The sequence below is a fragment of the Papio anubis genome, chromosome 1, assembly GCF_008728515.1.
Source record: "Papio anubis isolate 15944 chromosome 1, Panubis1.0, whole genome shotgun sequence".
Taxonomy (NCBI): Eukaryota; Metazoa; Chordata; class Mammalia; order Primates; family Cercopithecidae; genus Papio; species Papio anubis.
The window spans coordinates 31442165-31462510 of NC_044976.1; the positions used below are offsets into that span (position 1 = coordinate 31442165).

General features: G+C 51.5%; 1 protein-coding gene across 3 annotated transcripts in view; it reads left to right on the forward strand.

The window, feature by feature from the left end:
* Positions 1–5479: 5479 nt before the first annotated feature.
* ZNF362 (zinc finger protein 362) overlaps positions 5480–20346 on the forward strand; it is a 28796-nt gene continuing 13929 nt past the window's right edge. The window contains exons 1-5 of one of the 3 annotated variants that reach the window (XM_021939158.2): positions 5480–6484; positions 11338–12276; positions 12460–12706; positions 16235–16568; positions 17702–17926. In XM_021939158.2, the coding sequence (XP_021794850.1) occupies positions 12214–12276; positions 12460–12706; positions 16235–16568; positions 17702–17926 (869 nt within the window). In that variant the 5' untranslated portion in view covers positions 5480–6484; positions 11338–12213. Of the gene's footprint in view, positions 6485–7907; positions 12277–12459; positions 12707–16234; positions 16569–17701; positions 17927–20346 lie in introns of those variants that run through there. The other 2 variants (XM_031666791.1, XM_021939159.2) reach the window with 2 other exon arrangements.

Below are 20346 nucleotides of genomic sequence, written 5' to 3' on the forward strand. Positions count from 1 at the left end.
AGGGGTTCCCTGTCCAGGACCCCTGAGACCTGTCTCAGAAGCTCCTGGGGGCCGGGCCAGAGCCAGGGCCCAGCAGTTGGCTTTCCTGTTTTCAGTGAATCTCAGACCTGGATCTTTGCCAGTCAAAAGAATGGTCCCTGTGGGTCCTGAAGGCTGCCCAGAGCTACTGCCACTCCCCACCCCCCAGAAGGCATCACTGGCTGGTCAGATTTCCATGTGGGTCTTTGGAATGTTGGGAAAAACTCCCTTAGGCCTTGGAGAACCTAGCAACAGCAACGGCAGCTGACTGTTCAGGAGTCCTCACTGTGTGTCAGGCAGTGTTCGAAAGATTTTATCCATATTAGCTCACTTAGTCCTCCGTACAACCCATGGAGATACCATGATCATCCCCAGTTTACAGATGAGAAAATTGAGGCTTGGAGATGTTGGTAACAATCCCAAGGGCCTGGGCTGGGACTATCTGCCTCCAGAATCCAGACTTTTAACCCTCGAGCTGTCACATTCCCCTTTAAGGGTCCAGGAGCCCAGGCTATGATTTGGTTGAACCCCTTCACCTTACAGAGGCAGAAAAAGAGGCCCAGAGAGAAAATGGACTTGCCAGAGTGTTCTGTTACCTCTGCCTGCACCAGATGCATGGCCTTGGGCAGGTTAGTTACCTCTCTGAGCCTCATTCCTGACCCCAAAGAAGTGATGACCAGAGAAGCTTGGAGGACACATGGGGACTGAAATTGAGAAAGGACCCGGGGTGAGGGCTTCTTAAGTCTCCTGATACTTGCTTTATAAGTCATTAAGCTGTTTGTTCATGTTCTAAGCATCTTTCTGAATATATGTTATATTTCAAAACACTCACAGCATCTACCTCATGGGGTCGTTAGGAGCCAGAGTGAGAAATGCTTGTAAAGTATCTTAAGGTGCCTGGCATGGAGGAAGCAACTATTATTATTACCATCATTTCATACCAGCAGAAGGGATAGGAGCTGGGGGTCCCCAGGAGAAACAGAAGTAGGGAGAGGGATGTGTTCCAAGCCTGTAGAACATTCTCTCAGAACTGAGAGGGTGTCATGGCCCCTTCCCTAGATAAGGGCACTGAGGCTACTAGAGAAGGTCAACCACCCTGGGTGTCTCTGGGTAGCTAGAGGTGGGAATGGGGGGCCGAGAGGGTGAGGGTGTTGGGGAGGGGGAGGGACAGTGAGGAGAAGGGGCAGGCTCCCAGCTCCCACTGACCTGGGCACAGACAGCAAACCCTCCCGCTCTGATCAACCCTGCCGTCACAATGAAAACAGCCCTTCCCAGCCCCATGGGGCTGCGGAAACCCAGCCTAATTGGATCCAGGACCCTGGGAGCCTCTTTGCTTCCAGGGAAGGAAGTTCCCAGGAGTGTGTTTCTGGGGCTGGCCAGGCCTAGCCAAGGTCTCGAGGGTGGGGTGGGGTGCAGCATCTGCGGCTCAGGGTTCTAGCTGCATGGAGTGGCAGAGGGCAGAGGGGCCATGGGAGGCAAACTTCGAGCATGTCTCAGGAGCCTGAAAGAGGGGAAGCCTCAGTTTCCCTCTCCTAGACCATCTGCTTATCCCCTCCAGGCCATCCTTCTGGCCCCATAACAGCTTGTCCATTGAAGACCTTGGCCGTGGCCCTCTCTTGCTCAGGGACCTCCCACGTCCCCCTCCATGTTCTTTCACCAGAGCACCTTAGCCTGGAACTCTAGTCCTTTACGAATGGCTCCAGCCACCCCACCCTTCTTCCCTTGTGAATTCCTGCGCTATACCCCTGACCCACGTGATGCCGTGTGCTTTCCTGCCTCGGGGCCTTTGCACGTGCAGTTCTTGCCACCTGCCATGCTCTCCTCTGGCATCTCCCTCTTGCAATTTCCCCTTCCCCCTTCAGTAAGTCCCACCTGCCTGAAGTCTGTTCTTCCCACAGTGAGATGAGTTCACCCTCCTGAGGATGCTGCCACTACCCTCCCTTCCCTCCCAGCCCGACTGCAGCAGTAGCTGTTGCCCCTCTCTGGGGACAGGGATTATGTTTGAGAAACCTTTGCTGTCCCAGGGAGTTAACAGTTTTCCAGCCTCTGCACACGCTGCCCTTCTGCCGCAATGGCTCTCCTGGTAAACTCCCACGTCTTTATGGCTCACATGGAAAAACCCCTCCTCATCAATGCCCTCAGTGAACATCTGTTGAATACCCAGTGTATACTAGACACTTGAGGCCCTACTGCATGGCTGGCGCTGGGCTCTGGGGCTGCAGCAGTGATGGCTGATGGGGAGACAGGCCTAAGGCATATTTAGAGGCATGGTATTAATACAAAGGTGGGACAGGGAGAAGGCAGAGGACCATGGGAATGTATACCAGGGTAGCCCAATTCCTATGTGGGAAACATCAAAAGTGACCTTTAAGTTGAGACAGGAGTGGAGACCTGGGTGAGCTGTAGGGCTATGCTGGGGTAGGGGTTGTAACTAAGAACCAGACCAAGCCCTGCTTTTGGGGAGCCCACAGTCTACTTGAGGGACTGGACAAATAACCAGATAACCAGACAGTTCCCCAAGGCAGTGCCAGCTGAGCAGAGTTTTGAAGGCAGGGTTCCAGCTGGGAGGTATGGCCCCCAGGTGGAGGGGCTCAGCCTGTGCAGAGCCGTGGCGCATCAGGTCACCTTGTTCTGGGGGCCCTGATGCTGGAGGGATGGTGCCAAGGGGCACACCTGGTGAGATGAGTGTGGCCAGGGGACCTTCTTGGTGAAAGCCTGAGCATCAGACTGTGGAGTTTGAACTGTACCCCAAAAATGATGGGAATCCAAGAAGGATTTCAAGCGGTAGACTTAGTGCCCCGGGCAGGCTCTCCTTCAGCTTGGTCCTCCCTGCTGGGGCCCCGGATGGGACCAGGAGTCCCTTCGTGTCTGCTCTCCCCCACCCACTGCTGTCATGGGTGGGGCTGGAGGCTTTTGCTGTGGGACTTTGAGCAGGCCCCTGTCCCTCCCTGAGCCCCACTCTCCTGGGTAAACTTGCAGGGCCTTAGGCCAGAATCCTATGTGGGGCTGTGGGCTGGAGTTTGGAGTATCTTGCTTTGTCATACCTTGCTTAACTTTTGGTTTTATTAAAAATATTCCCTTAAAAAGTCACATAACAATACTCTTCCAGGCCTATTGTCTCATTAGCTGTGACATGGAGAAAAATTAGAAAACAGGGATATGAAATAAGTAAAAACCCACCTCATCTCTGCCCCTGCTCCAAGCCAGAAACATCACCACTGTTAGCCTTTTGGTGTTTCTTCCCCTCTTTTCTCTCAGCACCCAGTTTTCATATAGATATCCTTGCTCTATCTATACATGCAGTTTTAAAAAAAATCTTCCCATTTTCCCCCTATCACAAGTGTTTTTTTAAATGACTGCAGAGTGGTTTTAATCCTTCCTTTTAATGGATCCAGTGTCAGGGTGGAGAGGATGGGCTTTAGGGCCTGATTGTCTGTATTCAAATCCTACACTTAACTGCTTGACTTTGGGCAAATTTGCTGATCTCTCTGTGCCTTCAGTTCCTGACAGGCCAATGTGAGTGTTAAATGAGTCATTACAAGGCCAGTAACATTAGCTGTTATTAACGACCATAGACTGTGTCACCAAGTAACATGACTTACACAGAACCTATTTAAAATTTTGGCTGTTTCAGGTTTTTGCTGTTGTAAAAAACCACTGATGCAAACAGCTTTGTACATATAACTTTTTCTCTATTTTTCTAGGGATGGATGACCAAGAATGGGATCACTAGGCCAGGAAGTTTGGACGTTTTTAGAGCTCTTGACAAATTCATGCCAGATTGTTTTCAGAAATGATTGTTACAATTTACACTCCCACCAATAATACATGAGCGTGCCAATTTCACCATACCCTCACCAGTATTGGGTGTTAGCATTTTCTTATTTCTTACTGCTATTTTGATAGGTTAAACTCATTGAATTTTCACTGCTATGGAAGCAGAATCATTTTCTGTGTTTATTAGCTGTTAACATCCTTTTTGGATCGGCTAGTCTTTAGAGAACACACATAGCCCCTTCTGGGGTCAATTAGGAAGACAGGACTTAGATACAGGAAATAGTGAACAGTGTAACGGAGAGGGACAGCACAGTGCCAGAGTGGGTGGAGGGGACTCGGAGGAGGGGGAGGGGGCTTCCTTCTATCCAGGCCACAGCCCTTTCAGTTCCCCCCACCTGATTATTAAGTAATTGATTAATTAATCCAAACCTTTGTCAGATACTGTGCAGGGTTTAAAAGATAAATGATTCAGCCATGATCCCTCCCCAACGGAGCGCATGTCTGGCAGCAGAGATGGATGAGCAAACAGACAGAACATGGGGTGAGAGAGGTTCTGATGATGGAAATGCAGGGTACAAAGGGAGCAGTGAGGAGAGCACGCAGTGCAGCCCGGGCATGGAGGCAGAGTAGTCCCCGATTGCTTCCAGGAAGAGGTGGCCTGTAAGCTGTGGCCTGAGGGATGCATTGGAATTCACTAGTGAAATGGGGAGGGCAGAGAATACCAGGGAGAGGATGCAGCCTGTGGAAGGTGAGAAGGGAAGCAGAGCCCTGGGGGAACTGGGAGATGCTCAGTCTGGCTGTGCAGTGCAAAGTGGAACAGCCAGAGAGATCGGCAGGGGCCGCACACGTAAGGCTTAAGCAATCCAGACATTGTCTGGAGGGAAGTAGGGAGCTATGGAGGGTCCTAAGAAGGGCAGGGTTGGGATCTTTTATTTTATTAAAATTACAGTGACTGCAGTAATGGAGTGGAGGATGGAGGAGGGGGGGAACCTGTGAGGAGGCTCTTACAATAGCTGAGGCCAGAGCTGAAGGGGGCCTGTATCAGGGCAGGGGAGGTGGTGCAGACCCTCTTCTCTCCCCACCCTGTAGGATCCTAATCAGCTTCATGGTGCAGATGGAATGCCACCTCTTCCAGGTAGCCCTTCCTGACACCCACCCTCCAAGTCATGCGTGCTTTGAGGCTGGGGCTGTGCAGGGCCTGGCGTGCAACAGTCAACTGCCTGCCCACCAGCAGCTGACGCTGACCTCCCACTGCCCCATGCCTCTGGACCCTCCATCTGTTCCCCGCACTGGGCTACCAACTACTTTCGTTCATTTTTTAAGAATAAATGTATTGTTTTTGTTAAGAAACGGAACAGCATTACAGAGAATTTGGAAATCAGAGAAACAAAGACAAAGACCAAGATTGGCCCCAGCTGCCTCCTGCCTTGCTCCCAGCCTCCCTCTGGGTGTGGCTCCCTGAAGCTTTCTTTTTCTGACGCAGGTTTTTATTTTTGCCTCCTTTGTAATCATAGTATCCGGACAGTTTTGGGTCCTGCTCTCTCGCATTTGCTTTGTGAGGAGCTAGTTCCCATGTGGCCATGGGGTCTGGGCAAAGTCTCTTCTTTTTAAAGACAGGTTCTCACTCTGTCACCCAGGCTTGAGTGCAGTGGTGTGATCATGGCTCACTGCAGCCTCAAACTCCTGGGCTTAAGCGATTCTCCTGCCTCAGCCTCCCAAAGTGCTGGGATTATAGGCATGAACCATGCCCAGCCCAGCCAAGCAAATCTCACTTTTTAATGTCTGTGTGTTGGGCTGGGGCAGGAGGTGGGGGGTGGCCATAAGTTGCTTTACTGAACCCCTCTGCCTTGCAGTGGGTGAGTCTCGTGACATTCCCCCTGGGCTGCCTGTCCTCTTTGTGTCCATTTGTCTAGGTCTGAAAGTCTCCAGGTGGCAGGGCCTGGCACCTGATGTACCCCTTCCTCAGTACCCCCTCCCTCAGTTCCCCTCTGTGGAACTTGCTGGGCTGGTCTCAGAGACACCCTTCTGGGACAGGGTGATAAACAGACCCAGTTTCAAGTTCAGACTCAGCTCTGTGACCTAAGGCAACTTGCTTAACCTCTCTGGACCTCAATTTCCTCAGCTGTACAATAGGTCTATTGTGAGAGTAAAATAATGGCTATAAAATATCCTGACACAGTCCCCAGTCCATTGGAAGTGGCCACCTTGGGCTAGAGGCTGGCAGAAATGAATGAGCACCAACCCTACTTGTGAAGAGTTTGAAGTCTGGTGGGGAGGACACCCGGGAAAATATAACTGCCCTGGAGTGCAGTTGGCCCTGTAGTGCTGGCTCAGTGCTGGGCATCCTAACTCCATCACTTACTAGCTGTGTGATTTGGGGCAAGTTGGTCGATCTCTCTGTGCTGCACTTTCTTCTGTTAATTGTGCATCTCACAGAGTCATTGGGAAGATTCAGTAACATGAATCATGACATATTCAACACATAGATGTTAAAATCAATGGTAGCTGGCACTTTATTACTATTATTATTGTTATTATTGTTATTGTTATTCCCATATACAAGGTGCTGTTGGGAACACAGAGGAAGTGACTGGCTGGGGGTTCAGGGAAAGCTCCGTAGAAGAGGGAACACTTGAGCTGGGTCTTGAAGGATGAGTAGAAGTTCACCAAGTGGGAAAGGACACTCTAGGTAAGGAGCTTGTGATTCCAGGTTGCACTCTGTCAATGAGGGTTTGTTCTTTGGGGGATTAAAGCATTGTGTTCTTCCCTGAGTGCCCCTACTGCCCCGCTCTGGGTCTGCCCTGGGGGAGGTGTGTGCTTACCCTCCTGTAGCGGCCTCCTGTGTCGTGGTGGCTGTGGGTTCCTCCTCACGGCAGCTGCTGGGTCCCCATCAGTCCATGTTTGGGGCCACAGGTCTGTATCTGTCATGTGTGTCTGGGTTTGGTGCTGTCTGTCCGCATGTTCCTATGGCTGTGTTTGTCAGCATTGGTATACAGTGGGCCCCCTGGGCTCCACTGTGGGGGGTACTTTGCATGCTTCCTTGGCTTCCAGCTCCAGGCCTCTTAGGCCGCCCTCCTCCCTGGCCCAGGCGCAGCCCCTGCCTCTCTGCTCTGCTCCCCAGGGGCTTCCTGCTGCCTCTTTTCCTGGCCTTTCTAGTCCGCTCTACACTAGGCACTCAGAGGGGCCTTTCTCAACCACAGATTCTGTCCCATCACCTATTGCTTCAAGTCTAGCCTTCAGGCCTAGGAATCAGGGAGCAGCCTTTTAGGTCTGGCCCCAGCTGCTGGTTCCAGCCTCATCTCCCATCTGCCAGGCAACACCGAACATTCGTGGCTCCCCTCACACACTGTTGGGCTCCTCGCCTGGGGGGCCTTTGCTCAAGCTGTTGCTTCTGCTGGGAATGCTCCCTCCCCTCCTCTGCCTAGCTAACTCCCACTCATCCTTTAAGACCCAAGGCAGGCATCACCTCCCCTGGGAAGTCCTCCCTGATCCTCTCCAGGCTGGGTCAGGTCCCTGGCTCTGGGCTGCTAATCCCTTCCATGGGGGGTAGGAGCAAGTGCCTTGCCCAAGATCACACAGCTGGTGAGTTGGAGTCAAGATTGGGACCCGGGTATGTTGGGCTGCAAACAGAGCGGGCTGTTCCACAGTCCCGGTGAGGCAACAGTGGCTGGGACTGTTGGAGAAGAGTGGGTGGGCTTGAGAGAGACTTTGGAACTGGAATCCTGAAGACATGGCTGAGATGGGTCTGAGGTGGGTGGGGAGGGAGGGCAAGTGTGGTAGATCACTGTGTGTCTGCAGGAGCATCTGGGCAGATGTGCGGTAGATCACTGTGTGTCTGCAGGAGCATCTGGGCAGATGTGCGGTAGATCACTGCGTGTCTGCAGGAGCACCCGGGCAGGTGTGCGGTAGACTGTGTATATGGAGCATCTGGGCAGGTGCCAGACTGTGTGTTCGCAGGAGCACCTGGGCAGGTGTGCGATTCACTGTGTGTCTGCGTTATTAACACCCGGCAGCGGCAGATCACCGTGTGTCTGCAGGATATCTGGGGCAGGTGTGCGCAGATCACTGTGTATCTGCGGAGCATCTGGCAGATGTGTGTGACCATCGTGTCTGCAGGAGCGTCTGGGCAGGTGTGTGGTAGATCACTGTGTGTCTGCAGGAGCATCTGGGCAGATGGGGATGTCCCACTGTGAGGGGGGGATGACCAGACCAGGTGCATGGCATAGGGAAAGACCAAGTCCAGCTCAGGCCCGCAGAGTCTGAGCAGCCCAGGAGTCGGCCAAAGGGACTGTCAGGGAGAGGCCTAGCTGCAGGTGGGGACTTCGGGCTTGGCTGGTCTTTAGATTCTAAAATGGTTGGGCCACCCAGGAACTGAGGCTGGTGGGAGAGAGGGAGCTCCCACTCTATCCTGAGGAGCTGAATTGGTGGGGAAGAGAGGCTAGGGACTATAAAGGAGGCTGAGAAAGTGAGGAGCCAGGTGTCATGGCACACAGGCCTTCTCCGAGGGGCCAGGTGGAAGGGAGGCCATGGAGGACAGGACTGGAATGTGTCCCATAAGCTTTGACCTCAGGGCAGCTACTGTGCTGTGTAGGTGGTCTCATAGGTCGGAGTTCTTTGCAGAAGCTTGTGGGCCACTTGTCTGCTTCCTCCACTTAGCTTGGGGCTCGGGGAGGGCCGAGTTCTTTCCAGTTGGCTAAGGCTCCCCAGCACTGGTCCCAGTTTGGCCCAGAGGATTTGTCCAGTATGAATGGATGGACAGATTGATAGATGGGCCAGCTGCCATCAGCAGGCCGTATTTTGGAAGGGGTGTTTCATTCATCCGTCCATCCGCTGTTTTTCACCTTTTAGAATAAGAGAAACAAAATGACATTTGCTCCCCTGCGAGGATCAGCCCTGTGTCTTGGGGCTGACAGTAGAGAGTCTTGGCTTTTGTCGTGCTTGAGGCCTGGCCACCAGCGTGTTTCCTCTGCCCATTCTAGCATGCACACTCAACCCCCGGGTGGCTGCTCTGTCTCCACCCCCAGCCCTCACCAGGTCCTCAGATAGTCACCTCCGTGTCACTGCTCCCCTGGCCCAGCATGCTTCCTGCCGCCTTCTCACCACCAGCATTCCAACCCAACATCTTAGCGTGGCATTCAGTGCCCTGTGTCTCCCCACCTCTCTGCTCTGCAGCTCTCTTTAGTGCCTGTGGGTGCTGTTCACTATCCCAAGCCTGCCTTGTGCTTTCACATCTCCACGCCTTTGCTCAAGCTGTGACCTCTTCCAAGAATGTCCTTCTGCCTTGTCCCTCTGTCCTGAACACACATCTGACCATATGTCTTTCTGGCTTCAAGCCCCTCCCTTAGGCAAGATCTGAATGGCTTGGCCTGGCCCTGGCTACCTTCCTCCCTCACCTCTCGCCAGGGCCCACCCTCTTGTCCAGGTCCCAGGGCTGCACAGGGGATACCCACCTCAAAGGCATGTTGGGAGTCTCACATGAGATGCAATGCGTGTGACACGCAGGAAGAGCTCAGGAAATGTTTGGCCCCTGCCCTGTCTTCCCTGTGCCTGTCACATAGTAGGTGGACACCAGGACTAGGGTCACTGACTGAATCATTACTTAGAACCAGCCAGAAAATGATGCAGAGAAATCAGGCAGAGGTGGTGTGGATCAGATGAAGTGATCTGGGGCCCAACTAGGGTGAGGGGTGGCCCCTGCCTGACCAGGGGTCTGATAAGTGGCAGAGAGGATGTTCTATGCCAGCTGTGGTACCCTGGGCAAGGCCCCCTCTTCCCATGGCCCCCTGACCAGTGTAGTGGCTCTGAACTTGGCACTGAACTGAACTGAAGAGGAGGAAAAGACGGATCTCCTAGAACTGTCTGAGAAGCAGCGAGGTGCAGTGGGCAGAGTCCTGGGCCAGGGCCGGAGTGAGGCAAGGTAGCCTGTTTCACCCCATTTTACAGAGGAGGAAACCTGAGGCTTAGAGAGCTAGCATCTAGCATCACAGCACCGTGCTGCTTCCTGTTTCTCATGCATGTGGCCTGAGCAAGGTGCCTCCCTCCTGGTGCCCTCGTTTCTTCCTCCGTGAAATGAGAGTGAAAATTCTTCCTTGCTTGCCATCCTCCTGAGGTTCTAATGAGAATGCTGGTGGGCACAGAAGAGCTTTGTAAACTGTGAGCAGTGCTAGATAATTGTATGGGATTGTCTTTAAAATCATTCTGATTATTATTACTTCATTTATTCATTTCATTATGCAACTCACATTATTGATAACCTTTGGGCCTCGGTGCTGGGGATAACCAGATGAACAAGACAGGTGTATCCAATGTCCATGCTCCCTGCCCGTAGCCGTGGAGCCTCTTTACCCTGGCTTTACATCTCAGTCGCCTCCATATTTCTCCCTGTGGACAACAGCAGGGTTGGGACAGGTCCTGAGACTGCTGTGTGAGCAGGTGCTCACCTGTGGGGTCGCAGCCATGTCATCCTAAGGTAGGGCTTATTCACAAGCCTGTGGTCAGGATGCTTTGTCATTCCCCTGAATAGGTAAGGGACTGATGAACTAGACTTTGGAGTCAGGCGGATTAGAGTGGGAATCTCAGTTCTCTGCTTACTTGCTGTGTGACCTTGAATAAGTCACTCCACCTCTCTGAATTCAGTGTCCTGAGTTGTAAAATGGGAATGATAAGAGTACCTACCTGCCTTTCAGTGTCATTGTGCCTGGCACAAGAGAGACACTTGGTAACTTGCAGCCTCCTCACTGTAATTATTGTTTTGAGTTTGTTCTGGGAAAGGAGAAGTCCCAGGGGTCTGGAGCATTCAGGGAGAACTCCAGGCAGGAAGTACTTCTTGTGTTGGGCTGTAAGGAATGGGTGGGCAGAGGGAAGGGCATCTTGGTGCCTGTGGGTGGAGGAGCAGGAGGGCTGATGGAAGGCAGGAGCTGCCCCAGCCACCTCAGGAGGGTGCTCCGACCCAAACTGGCCCTCAGGCTGGGAGTGAGGGGTAAGGACGTTTGCCTATAGATACTGAGCCATTTGCATATGGGCATTTGCTCTACCAAAGACTAGGGTTTGCAAAGCAAATTCCCCAGAGGAACCAGCTTGAGCAAATCTGATTTCTAGTTTTGACTGTGGCACCTTCGCCTTGTGGCCTTGGACAGGTTTCCTCCTTCCCTTCTCTCTGAGCCTCAGTTTCTTCACTGATAAAATGGTATAATAATACCTCTTGTGCCTACTTTCAAGTAAAGATCACAAGAGATAATTCATCTAAAATTTCTTTCTTAAAATATTGAGATTAGATCGTGTCCTTATCGAGGGTTTTCTCTCGAAACCTTATAGCTACCATTCCAATAGGGGCTTTTCACGCTCATAGGATGAGGAAAAGAGGTTGAAAGTGCTTCATTTTGGTCTTTCCTGTCAAAATAAACAATTTCATTTAAGCAACGATACCAGGTAGGCAAGTGATTTCCATAAGAGAGAGAGAAGAGAAACTTGACAGGGAGCAAGGCTTAATGGAAACCCTCTGTGAGACATGGTCCCTGTAAGTCACTTCTTGACTTACTCTAGGGTCGCAGGAAGACAAACCTTCTGGAAGACTGAGATAGCCCTGAAGGCCCATCCTTCATACTGCCCTGGTTGAAAAGGCCTTCTAACCGCACAGGCCTGCCATGGAACTTGCCAGAGGTGAGGGCCACCAGTCTGTCACACACTTTTACCAAAGAGCCCCAGACTGCCCTAGCTTCAGGCCTCTTCGGCCCCTCCGTGACCACAGCGTTCTCATCCACATCGTCGTGGGCCAGGTGTTGCACGTGGCATTGAACAACCACACGTGGCCTGTTTCTTGAAGATAACCTTCCAGAAGTACAGTTTCTTGAGTCAAAAGGCAATAATCATTTGGGTCACTGTAAATTGTCCTGCCAGACTGCCCCTCAGAAAGGCTATATCTGGTGACCCCATGTTGCCCCCTGATTTTGAGAAGGATGTCTGTACTCAAAGGGACAGGGGGCAGAAGGGCAGGGATCAGGGATGGGCATTTACAAATTTGCTCCAGTCTGCCCCAGTTTGTCTCTGGACTTGGGGGCCCTTCTGTGTGGAACGCATGGGGTTGGCACAGTAGCCTGGGGCCCTCCTGGGGGATGGAGATTGGTTGGCCAGCATTGGGGTGACAGGGGTGGGAGCTGGTCGAGAGTACTCCAGTCTGGATGTGACGTTTGCCCTGTGGGGCCCACTAAGCGGGGGGTGTCACTCAATTCCAGGTTTTTCAGCCTGGAGATGTGACTCCCTGGGCCAGGTGGGAGGCCTGCTGTGCTGTGAAGCGGGGGGACCCATGGGGACATGGATCCCAGACACTGGCCCCGACTTGAGTGGGCGCAGCTAAGGGGTGCTCGCCCCAGTCTGTGGGGAGGGCTCTCTTCCCGGTGACAGTCGCTCTCTTCCCGCAGGATGGCCGAGCCTCGATTTAACAACCCCTACTTCTGGCCCCCTCCTCCCACCATGCCCAGCCAGGTAAGACTGACGTCGCCCCTCCGGATGCCCTACCCTCCTTGGAGCTGCTTCGCTTCGCCCTGGGTTTTGGCTGTGCCTTGTGGGGCGAGGGGTGAGGAGCGAGGGGCGCGGGTGGACCAGCGGGCCTGGGGAAGGCGCGGGACGCGGTCCAGACCTCCTCAGCCCGTCGTCTTACGCCCGCAGCTGGACAACCTGGTCCTGATTAACAAGATCAAGGAGCAGCTGATGGCGGAGAAGATCAGGCCGCCTCACCTGCCGCCCACGTCGGCCTCGTCGCAGCAGCCGCTGCTAGTGCCGCCGGCGCCCGCGGAGAGCAGCCAGGCCGTCATGTCGCTGCCCAAGCTGCAGCAGGTGCCGGGGCTGCATCCGCAGGCGGTGCCGCAGCCCGACGTGGCGCTGCACGCGCGGCCGGCCACCAGCACCGTCACAGGTAGGCGGCGCGGGCGGGGCCGGCGAGTGGGCGGGGCCGGGGAGGACTGGGTGGGAGGGGGCGGGCGTAGAGGGGACTTGGTGAGGATGGGACCCTGCTAGGTGAGAGCAGGGTGGGCTGGGCCTGGGGGTAGGGCGCAAAGCTTGGGGTGGCGGGGATGGCCCCGACGAGCCACAGCACCGGAGTTCCAACGACCCTGTACTGGAAGGACCCTTCTCCCCGCAGTGGACACAACAGGAGCGGGTCACTGTCCCATGGGGCTCACCAGGAAAGTTAGGTTTCCAATATAGAACTTTGGAAATCCTGAGATTCTTTGGGAACCCAGAGAACGACCAGATTTGAGGGGTAAGAGCCGAAACGCAAGGAAAAGTTGGCAGCAAACCAGGGAAATCAGGAAGAGGGAACCGCACATGCGGAGGGAGTATGTGTGTAGGAAGCAAGAGAAGGACAGACCGTCTGGGGTGGGAAGGCCTAGAATATGGTGATGATGATAGTGATGGTGGCAGCTAGCTGCAGTAGAGCGCCTGTGTCTGTTCACCAGTGTTCATTGTACTCCCAGCAGCCTGTGAGGTGTGTGCTATTGGTATTAGGTGGAACACTGGACCGTTTTGACTTAGAAAAACAGCAGTTTCATGCAGTTCACCTTAATGTCTCTATTCAACAGATGAGGAAACTGAGGCAGAGAAAGGTAAAGCCATGTGCAACCACGGTTTACAGCTAGTAAGAGGCAGAGGCCAGCAGTGTGGCTCCAGAGCCCGTGTCTTCACTCTGTTTTGATGCTCAGTTCTGCTGAGGCTTCGAGGAAGCAGAGACCAGATTAAGAAGGGCCCTGTAGGCCACAAAGCAGTTTGGACTTGACCCTTGGGCAGTGGGGAACCACTGAAGGTTTTTAAGTGGGGGAGGAAACACTCAGATATGGGTTGAGAAAACGGAGTCTGGCTGCTAGGTGGAGAAGAGGTTGTCAGGGGGTAAGCATGGAAGCAGGGAGATCTTCAGGAGTGTGGTGACCTGGGCAACGCGGTGGTAGTGGGAATAAAGAGAAGTGGACAGATCTGAGATACATTGTGGGAGACGAGAGGACAGGATGTAGGAGTGTGAGGGGAGGCAGGAGGTGAGGGAGACTCCTGGGCCACTGCCCTTGTGATGAAATCCCTGGAGAAGGAACAGGGTTGGGGAAAGATGTGAGCTAAGTCTTGGATAGGTTGAGGCTGGGGTGCCAGGGGGACATCCTGGGGTAATGTCAAGGGGCTGGAGCCACTGGAGGCTCTCCCTGGAGCCTGGTGGATAGGCTTTCTTGGGAGACCACAGTGGCTGGGCCTTTGTTCCTCCCCTGTCGCCTCTGCTGCCAGCCAGGTGATTCTGCCTCTTTCCTTCTCTCCTGCCTTTTCCCAGAGTCACCCAAGAATTACAGGGCCTGGTAAACCTATCCAGGCCCCAGCCGCACTCTGCATATCCCCTGTTACTATGATTTTATTAAATTTATTTTTTCCATTATAAAAGTAATATTAAAAAAAGTAATATAAGCATATTAAGGGAAATTTGGAAAAAAGAGAAACTAGCAACAAAAAAATCATTCATAATCCCCAGCTCCCAACCCAGCAGCTCAGAGAGGCTCTTGGTCCATTTCCTTCCTTTGCCATATTTTTTGTTTTTCAATATTCGTGTGTGTTTTGCTGAGCTTGTGGTAGGGCTGTACCCATGGTTTTAACTTGCTTTTCCTACTCACCATTCTGTCATAAACATATATATTACACTTTTTATTATAAAAGTAATACATAGTCATTGTAGAAAATTTGGAAATTGCCAATAAGCTGAAAGGAGAAAAAATAGCCTTAATCCTACTATTGTGAGAATTTTCATGTTTATAATTTATTTTATTTTGTCCTTTAACCACAGATGTTAAAAATGGATAAATTCAGCAGGTAAAAGATTCAAATAATATAGAATCAGATAGACAAAGTAGGAAAATCTCCTTTACCAAAAAATTCTTCTCTTTCCCTAGAGAGAACCACAATTAGCAGTTTGATGTGTCTCTTCTCAGATCTATTCCTGTGCGTTTACATATGCACATATATCTTGTCCAAACTACATATGTAGTTTGAGTGTGTGTTCTTTAAAATAGATGACCTCCTATGTCTGTGATTGGCTTTTTTCACCTGACAGCACATTTCGACCTTCTCTCTCTGTCACTGCATCACATCGATCTTGTTTTAGTGGCTGTGCAGTTCTCCCTAATGAGAGTGGACCACAGCTCTTTACAAAGCTCATGCTGAGGACAAACAGGTTGTGTTCAATTTTATCTGATCACAGTTTTGTATGGACTTGTATACACATCTTTGTGCTCATGTGGGAATATTTCTTTATTGTAAATTTCTAGAAGTAGAATTACTCGGCCAAAGTTATGTACATTAAAATTTGTTTAAATTAATTATTATTATTTTTTAAGAGATAGGGTCTTGTCCTGTTACCCAGGCTGGAGTGCAGTGGCGTGATTATGGCTCACTGAAGCCTCCACCTCAGGGGCTCAAGTGATCCTCCCACCCCAGCCTCCCTAGTAGCTGGGACTACAGGCACATGCCACCACACCCAGCTAATTTTTGTAATTTTTGTAATTTTTGTAGAGAGACAGGGTTTTGCCATGTTGCCCAGGCTGGTCTTCAACTTCTGGGCTCAAGCAATCCTCCTACCTCAGCCGCTTAAAGTGTTGGGATTACAAGTGTGAGCCACTGTGCTTGGCCATGTTTAAATTCTAATGACTGTTGCCAGACTACCCTTCATGAAGGCTTTGCAAATGTATGCTCCCACCACCAGTGTGTGATACAAAACATTCTCCTGCTGACTTGACATTATCTTTTTCAATGCACAAATTTTTAGCTTTTTTTTTAAAAGAAAAAAAAAAACGTAGTTAGAACCACACAATAGATACCATTTTCATCTTTTTGTCTGCTTCAGTTGATATTATAAATGTGTCTAGTCCTCTCATTTTTAAAAGAATAACTTTTACTACAGAAGTTTTTAAAGCTCTCATTGTCGAATCAAGTACAGTTAAGCTTCTTTTTTTTTAAAAAAAATTACTCCTAGTCTACCATCCATATCCCATTTTGGCACATTCTCTCCTACTTATTTTTTCTGTGCATACATATGTAGTTTGCTTAAACAAACATAACCTCCTTTTCAATGGGCAGCTGAGGCAATTAATCGCTGTTTACCGAACCCCTTCCTAATGTTGCATATTTCAGTTGCCTCTAAAATTTTGCTGTTATAAATAAGACAGCAGTGAACTTCTTTGTGCCTCAGTCTTTTTCTATAGTTTGAATTTTTCCAAAGTGCCTCTGTTATATAACTCAATTTAATCTTAAGGTGCCTAAGGCATCTTACACATGCACAAGGTCTCATTTAGTTACCCCTGGGTAGCAACTTATGAACGTTAAGGGGATGCTTGCCTGCCAAAATCACATAGCTGGGTGGGCAGCCGAGCTGGCCTCTGCAGCTCCCCTCACCCCTACCCCCACCCGCCTGTCTTCGCAGGTCTGGGGCTGTCCACCCGGACCCCGGCTGTGAGCACTTCTGAGTCGAGCGCGGGCACAGGCACGGGCACGGGTACCAGCACCCCGTCCACACCCACCACCACCAGCCAGAGCCGCCTCATCGCCTCGTCCCCCACCCTCATCTCAGGGATCACCAGCCCCCCTCTCCTGGACTCCATCAAGACAATCCAGGGCCATGGCCTGCTTGGCCCCCCCAAGTCCGAACGCGGCCGCAAAAAGATCAAGGCGGAGAACCCGGGGGGTCCGCCTGTCCTTGTAGTCCCCTACCCCATCCTGGCCTCGGGCGAGACTGCCAAGGAGGGCAAGACGTACAGGTGGGGGTCTCGGCGGGATGAGGTCCGAGTGGGCTTGGGGCTGGGGCTTGAACCAGGGCTGCTCCAGGAGCCCAGCAGTGGGGCTCAAACGGACCCTTTGGGCCGAGGGGGCAGGGCTAGGGTCCAGAGGGGCGGGGCCTTCTGGAGAGCCCCACCCACATCCCGGGTCCCGATTCGGGCAGGGCTACTGGGTAGGGTAATAGAGCTTTGGACCCTTAGGTGTGGCCCGTGCCTGGCAGCCGCCCCCACAGCCTGGGGTTGTGAGAGTCGGTTTCCTCCTCCCTTTAAGCAGTGTTCTCAACCCTGGCCACCTTAGAATCACCTGAAGAGGCCGTGCACGGTGGCTCATGCCTGTAATACCAGCACTTTGGGAGGCCAAGGTGGGTGGATCACCTACGGTCAGGAGTTTGAGACCAGCCTGGCCTGCATGGTGAAACCTCATCTGTACAAAAAATACAAAGTTAGCCGGGCCTGGTGGTGCGCCCCTGTAATCCCAGCTACTCAGGAGGCTGAGGCAAGAGAATAACTTGAACTCCGGAGGCAGAGGCTGCAGTGAGCTGAGATCGGACCACTGCACTCCAACCTGGGCGACAGAGTGAGACTCTGTCTCAAACAACAACCACCACCACCAGAATTTTAAAGAATCACCTGAAGAGCTTTCAGAAAATGCAGATGCCAGGGCTGCATCTCCAGGAATTCTGAGTTAATTTTTTGAGGGCAGAGGGTGTGGAGGGTGGGGCAGGTGTTGGTATTTCTTAGAGGCTCCCCAGATGATTCTAATGAGCAGCCTGGTTGAGAACTACTTCACGTGGTAGAGCCTCCTCCCCAGAACCATGGGATGTAGCCCTGGGCAAAGCCTCACCAGGATCAGGCCTGTCTTCCCTATGAGGTATAACCCTATGCCCCGGGCTCTGTAATGTTCCCCCAGGCAAGAGCTTCCTCCTCCAGATTTAAGGGTGCCCAGGCTGGGAGACTGTCCCCTCCCTGTCTTTTCCAGGTGGGCCTGTGCTTCTTGGGCTCCTCACAGGAAAATACTGTCCCAGGTGCAAGGTCTCTCTGATGTGGAAGAGCTCCCCTGAGATGGACAGGCTGGGAGGGTCTTCCCGCGTGTGAACCTGCCTCTTGCTCCGCAGGTGTAAGGTATGCCCGCTGACCTTTTTCACCAAGTCGGAGATGCAGATCCACTCCAAGTCGCACACAGAGGCCAAGCCCCACAAGTGCCCGCACTGCTCCAAGTCCTTTGCCAACGCCTCCTACCTGGCCCAGCACCTGCGCATCCACCTGGGCGTCAAGCCCTACCACTGCTCCTACTGTGATAAGTCCTTCCGGCAGCTCTCCCACCTCCAGCAGCACACCAGGTGAGTGACCTGCCTGCTGCCCCGCTGCAGCCCAACTCAGCACCTGTGGCCTGGCACATGGAGCCAGTGCAAGGAGGGGCAAGGACCTTCTCCAGGTGCCCATTGCCCTCAGGGTCATGGCCCTTGAGGACCTCACTGGCCTCAGCTGTTGTTACTGCACCTCATCCCCACTGTTTCTCATCTTTATGTCTTTGTACATGCTGTGTCCTTTACCAGAGACACCCTCCTCCCGCTTTTCCCTGTTTCTCTGGCCATCCCCTTGTCATTGCTCAGTCTAGCTTCCTCCAGGAAGCCCTCCCTGATTGCTCTAGCTAGGTAAGGGACCCGACCTCTGTGTCCCCACAGGGCTCTGTGCATGTCCATCATAGCAGTGGTAGGCTGTCACGCCCACATCTGTTTATCTGCCCACCTCACTCAGTCTCCTGGGAGTTCTTGAAGGCAAGAGCTCAGTCTCCTCCATTTCCACATCCCCAGTTTGTGGCATAAAATAAGCAATTATTAAATATTTTGGAATAAATATAACTGGTTTTTACAGAGCATATGATTCATCTGTTTAACAAATACTTACAGAAACTTTTACTCTATGCCAGATACTATTCTAGATGTTGAGGATACAGCAAGGAACAAAACGGATGAAAATCTCTGCCTTCATGGGGCATACAGTCTAGTTGAGTGTGTGAAAGGGAGATTCAAAGCTATAAATGCTTTAAGAAAAGTTTGTGGCTGGGCGCGGTGGCTCACGCCTATAATCCCAGCACTTTAGGAGGCTGAGGCGGGCGGATCCCCTGAGGTCAGGAGTTCGTGACCAGCCTGGCCAATGTGGCGAAACCCTGTCTCTACTAAAAATACAAAAATTAGCTGGGTGTGGTGGTGGGCACCTGTAATCCCAGCTACTTAGGAGGCTTAGGCGGGAAACGCGCTTGAACCCAGGAGGTGGAGGCTGCAGTGAGCCGAGATTGCGCCATTGCACTCCAGCCTGGATGACAAGAGTGAAACTCTGTCTCAAGAAAATAAAAAAAAAAAAAAAAAGTTTGTGCAGGAGGGTATAGCCATCAGAAAGACTGGCTCACAAAATAAAAATACCATTGGTATTTTTAAAAACGAGCCAAAGATTACCAAGATTGCAGTTCGTCTGCTCAGAGGGGAAGCAGCACCATTTTCTCACATGTGAGAGATCATCTGTGTGAGCATTGTCACGTGTTTGCTAATATCAGCATTGTAAAAGTCAGGGATAAAACTGTTTTTTGTTGTGGAGTTTGTGGAGTTTGTAATTTACAGAAAGAACTCAAGGTTTTTTCTGTTTTGAGGACCAATACTATACAGAAGGGCTCTTTTTTCTTTTTTTGGGGGGGGTGGGGGGACAGAGTCTCACTGTATTGCCCAGGCTGGAGTGCAGTGTCGTGATCTCGGATCACTGCAACCTCTGCCTCCTCAGCTTCCCAGGTAACTGGGATTACAGGCATGTGCCACCATGAGAAGGGCTCTATCTTTTATTTGCTTTTTTTGTTTTTGTCATTTATTCGTTTATCTCCATTGTCTTTGAATCCTTTATCCCTGGGTGCAAGATGTGTTACCTTGTCTATTTCTCTGACTTTGGGACATGATGTGTGAGTATGATAGTAAGAATCAAGTGGCAGGCTGGGCTCAGGGGCTCATGCATATAATTCTAGCACTTTGGGAGGTTGAGGTGGGTTGATCACTTGAGCTCAGGAGTTCGAGACCAGCAACATGGCAAAACCCCATCTCTACAGAAAAGTACAAAATTAGCTGGGAGTAATGGTGCATGCCTGTAGTCCCGGCTACTTGGGAGGCTGAGGTGGGAGGATCGATTGCTTGAATCCAGGAGGTCGAGGCTTCAGTGAGCCCGAGTTGCACCACTGCACTCCAGCCTGGGTGACAGAGTGAGACCCTGTCTCAAAAGAAAAAATAAAATAAAAGAATGAAATGGTACAGTGGCAGCAGGGCCAGGTGTCAGTCTGTTTTCTCGTTGCCGTGCTTCCCAAGGCACAAATCTGACCACGTAAGTTTGTTTCAGAAATTTTCTGATTTTGTTGTTACTTTGATTTTTAAAAAATGTGGCCAGGTTTATGTACAGAGATGTATGTAACAAGGTGTTGATTGATAAAGTCCTCCCAGTTGTATGGTTCTTAAAATTAGAGCATGCGATAGAAAAGCTTGAGAGTTAACTCTGTTAGGAGACTTTGTAAGACCCCCAGGCCAGAATTGCGTGTGTGTGTGTGTGTGTGTCGGTGTGAAAAAATTTTATATTATTAGAGATCAGGAACCTAGAACCATCCAATTCACCTCTGCCAGATTGTGCCTATTCAACGTGTAATGTGGGGGATACCCTGTTTTTGGAGAATCTTCGTTTGTCAGTGTTTCTGGACGTGCAGAGATTGATGTCTTTTCATAACCTTAAA